Source organism: Curcuma longa, chromosome 1 (assembly GCF_044706935.1).
Source record: "Curcuma longa cultivar G26 ecotype Majalengka, Jawa Barat chromosome 1, ITB_CL_G26_1.1, whole genome shotgun sequence".
NCBI classification, from domain to species: Eukaryota; Viridiplantae; Streptophyta; class Magnoliopsida; order Zingiberales; family Zingiberaceae; genus Curcuma; species Curcuma longa.
The window spans coordinates 10734028-10737480 of record NC_133861.1 but is presented as its reverse complement, the minus strand read 5'-3'; the positions used below and the strand labels follow the sequence as shown (position 1 = coordinate 10737480).

The window sequence follows — 3453 nt, the reverse complement described above, 5'->3', positions numbered from 1 at the left end:
ATCCCTAATCCTAAACCATAAACCCTAGCCCTAAACCCTAAAACCCTAAAACTCTAAAACCCTAAACCATAAACGCTAAACCCTAAATCCTAAACCCCTAAACCCCTAAATCCTAAACCATAAAACCCTAAACACTAAAACCTAAACCAAAAAATGTAAATCCTAAACCCAAAACCCTAACCTAAAAATCCTAAACACTAAACCCTAAATCCTAAAACTCTAAAGCCCCTAAACCCTAAAATCTAAATCCTAAACCCTAAAGTCTAAACCCTAAATCCTAATTTCTAAAACCTCTAAAGCCAATAACCAAAAGGTCTCATTCCAATAAAAATATCTTCCATCTTATAAACTAATGGTATTTTTTTATATATTTTCAATGTAGAACTTTGATTATATTCTAACAGCCCCTACGTGAACCGTGAGATTCAGAATCGTACTGAGTTGTCAGTCAAAGTCAATACAGATTAGGCACGTGCCAAAAGGTAACAATTAGGTTTAGAAAGGACCCGAGTCTAGTCGAACATGATCAGTACACTTATCTCAAGGAGGTCAAGTTCGTCCAAGGATAAATCAGCTATTATGACTCGGCATCAGACGTCGACCTCATCTACGACTTAACCAAGACAACTTAGCCTTGACAGCTCGCCCTCGACAGTTCAGCCAATATAATTTGACCAAGATAGCTTGGATTCGACATCTTGACTAAGACAGCTCGACCTTGATAGCTCGGTCAAGAAATCTTGGACTCGGCTGTTCGACCATGACAGCTCACCTAAGAGAGCTTGGACTCAGGCAACTTGGCCCTAGCAACTTGGTCTCGGTAGTTCGGCCAAGACAACTCGACCAAGAGAGCTCAAAATCGGCAGCTCAGCTAAGAGAGCTCGGACTTAGCAACACGACCAAAATAACTCGACTTCGACAACTCAACCAAGGAAGCTCAGACTCAACAACTCAGCCTTGACTGCTCAACCAAGATAGCTCAGCTTCAGTCGACTCGTTTCTGATTTAGCCTTAGTCGTCGACCTCATCTCCAATTCGACCACAATCGTCAATCTCGTCTCCAACTCAGCCTAAGTCATCGACTTTGTTTACCCTCCAGGCCATCTAGTATCGGTCTCACTGAGTTCTAGCCTAAATGATTATTTCATTTATGAGACTATTTCATTCGAAAAATAAGAAAAATAAAAGTGTGTATTTCAGAACAGGTCTTAAATGGAGATGCATATATGTGTACATAAAACTTTAATTCTCCCCAAATCATTATTCTCCATCTCGTAAAATCCAAATTTAAGAGTCAGAGTGATTTATCATGATTCATTTCCGATATCATTCTAATTATCTTTCAAAGTACTTTTTAGATCTTTTCATCCTTTCCAATAATTATATTTAGAAAGCATATATATTAGCTCTTTCATTGATTGATGATTTAATCATCCGTGATATTTAATCAGAACACTTTCCTATGTCATCAAGCATGTAATCTACTTTTGGCCAATTGTTAATGTCTGTTGGTTTTTTTTTAAGCAGAGGCTTCTGGATCTAAGATTCACCGTGGCTTCCGACCTGAAACCTACCACCCAACAACTTCCATTTGCCAACCACATCCCCAGGGATGGAGCCGCTCTCCTCCCCTCAATTTTTTTAACGTAAGAAATATAAAGATGAACGGAGAGGACGACGTTATGATCATCGGCCCTCAACATATACCTATATCTTTCAATATACAATTTCTGATTCTGTCCTTGCACATCGCTTTCTCGTGTTCAGTGACCCTATCTCCTGTTCAGTGACCCATGCTTGAGAATTATGACCATGCTACGAACCAACCACTATCAAAAACCATGCACCACTTTCGTGTAATTACTTCGAAGTTATTGCAGCCATTTCACGTCTCATTCTAATCAATTATTCTCATCGCCAGACTTTTAGTCTTGTTTTTTTTTTAAAAAAAACAGAGGTATGAAATATTAATAGTTTGTTTGTTCACAGAAACAGCCGCATAATTCTCTGTATCTTCTTTTGCAAGAAAAAATAAAAACAAAAGATTTAAAATATAGAAAATAATAGTATCGTCATTTTTGTTGTGCACAGAAGGAAGCCTATATTTTTTATTATAAGCAAAAAATATTTTATTGCAAATCGAAATAATCTTGCATTGTTCAGTTTAATCAAATATCATATTTCAAAAAATGACTCACGCCGAATCCGCCTTTTGTATTCTTCTTCGCTTAACTTCATCAAAAAGAGCCAGACATCCTACCGCACACACCACGTGACATGACCACAAGACGACGCCGTGGCCCACTGTGACGCGCACCGAGAATTGTTTGGCCATTAGCACGTGACCTACTACTAATAAGGCTGAAGTAATCGTGACCGTTCGTCTCGTGCGATCACACGAAAATACCTAAAAGCACCGGCGCGGCGGCGCCAAACCAAATGCGCATTCTGGTGCCGAATATTGCAAAAAGTTATTCGAAAAAAAAAGATAAAGAACCGAGTAAATTCCTTTTTTTTTTTGTTCTTCCACATCTGACATCACCTTTCTCACAATTTTTCGGTTTCTTTTACCAATTACAAATTTACATAATCTCGTCCCTATTAGAAAAGGAATCCAAATAAGCAAGGCCCGTCGACAGCGTATCAGACGGCAGGGAGCGACTCTGTCCGCCACGTTTGATCTGATATATCGTACGGTCCGGAAACCTCATCAGTGTAATCAAACAGCGCGCCATCTAACGATATTACATCCTCAGTCGCCGCCGCCGCCGCCGCCTCCAGCTCCTCCGGCTGCATCCCGAGGCCGAACCCGTCGCCAGCGTCGTCAGGCCCCCAGATCTGGCCGACACCGGCAACCTCAGTGTCCACCGAAACCCCGAACTCCTCCTCCGCGGCAGCCCCGCGCTCATCCGCAGACGACGGGGCGTCGGTCGGCGGGAGTCCGAGCTCGTCGTCAGAGGCCTCGAACAAGAACCCTAGATCAGGATGAGCCACCGCCTCAGATCTCTCCTGCGAGAGCTGCGAAACGGGAAGCGGAGCAGGGGATGGGAGGCCGATCTCCTCCTCCAAGCTCTTCATGACAAACTCAAGGTCCTGCTCGCCGGTAGGGTCAGCGTCGTCGTCGAGTATGTCAAAGAGGAGGTCGGCTCTAAGGCGCTTCACCTCCGGCGACACTGTCTCGGCAGCCTCCTCGAAGTGGCGCTTGTGCTCGCCGGAACAATCCATCAGGGGAGAGAATTTGATAGGGATATTTTGGGGAAAGCAATGAAAAATAAGGGTGTTTTGGGCAGGAGGAGAGGATTGAGTCGGGGGCTTTTATAGGGATGGCCGTGGTGTGTTTTTGATCCGAGGGCATTTTGGTGATAAGATAATAACTGGGAGCGACTGGCGACGAATATTAAAATAAAATTTTAAAAAATTGTTTTAGAAAAAAAAAATAAAAGAATGGGAGCG

At 42.7% G+C, this 3453-nt stretch overlaps 1 protein-coding gene across 1 annotated transcript; it reads right to left on the bottom strand.

Annotated features, from left to right (window-relative positions):
- Positions 1–2396: 2396 nt before the first annotated feature.
- On the bottom strand, positions 2397–3274 carry LOC141844935 (uncharacterized). Its single transcript, XM_074732918.1, has one exon. It carries the CDS (start codon positions 3223–3225, stop codon positions 2644–2646), a length of 582 nt encoding a protein of 193 aa, XP_074589019.1. The 5' UTR covers positions 3226–3274; the 3' UTR covers positions 2397–2643.
- Positions 3275–3453: the final 179 nt, after the last annotated feature.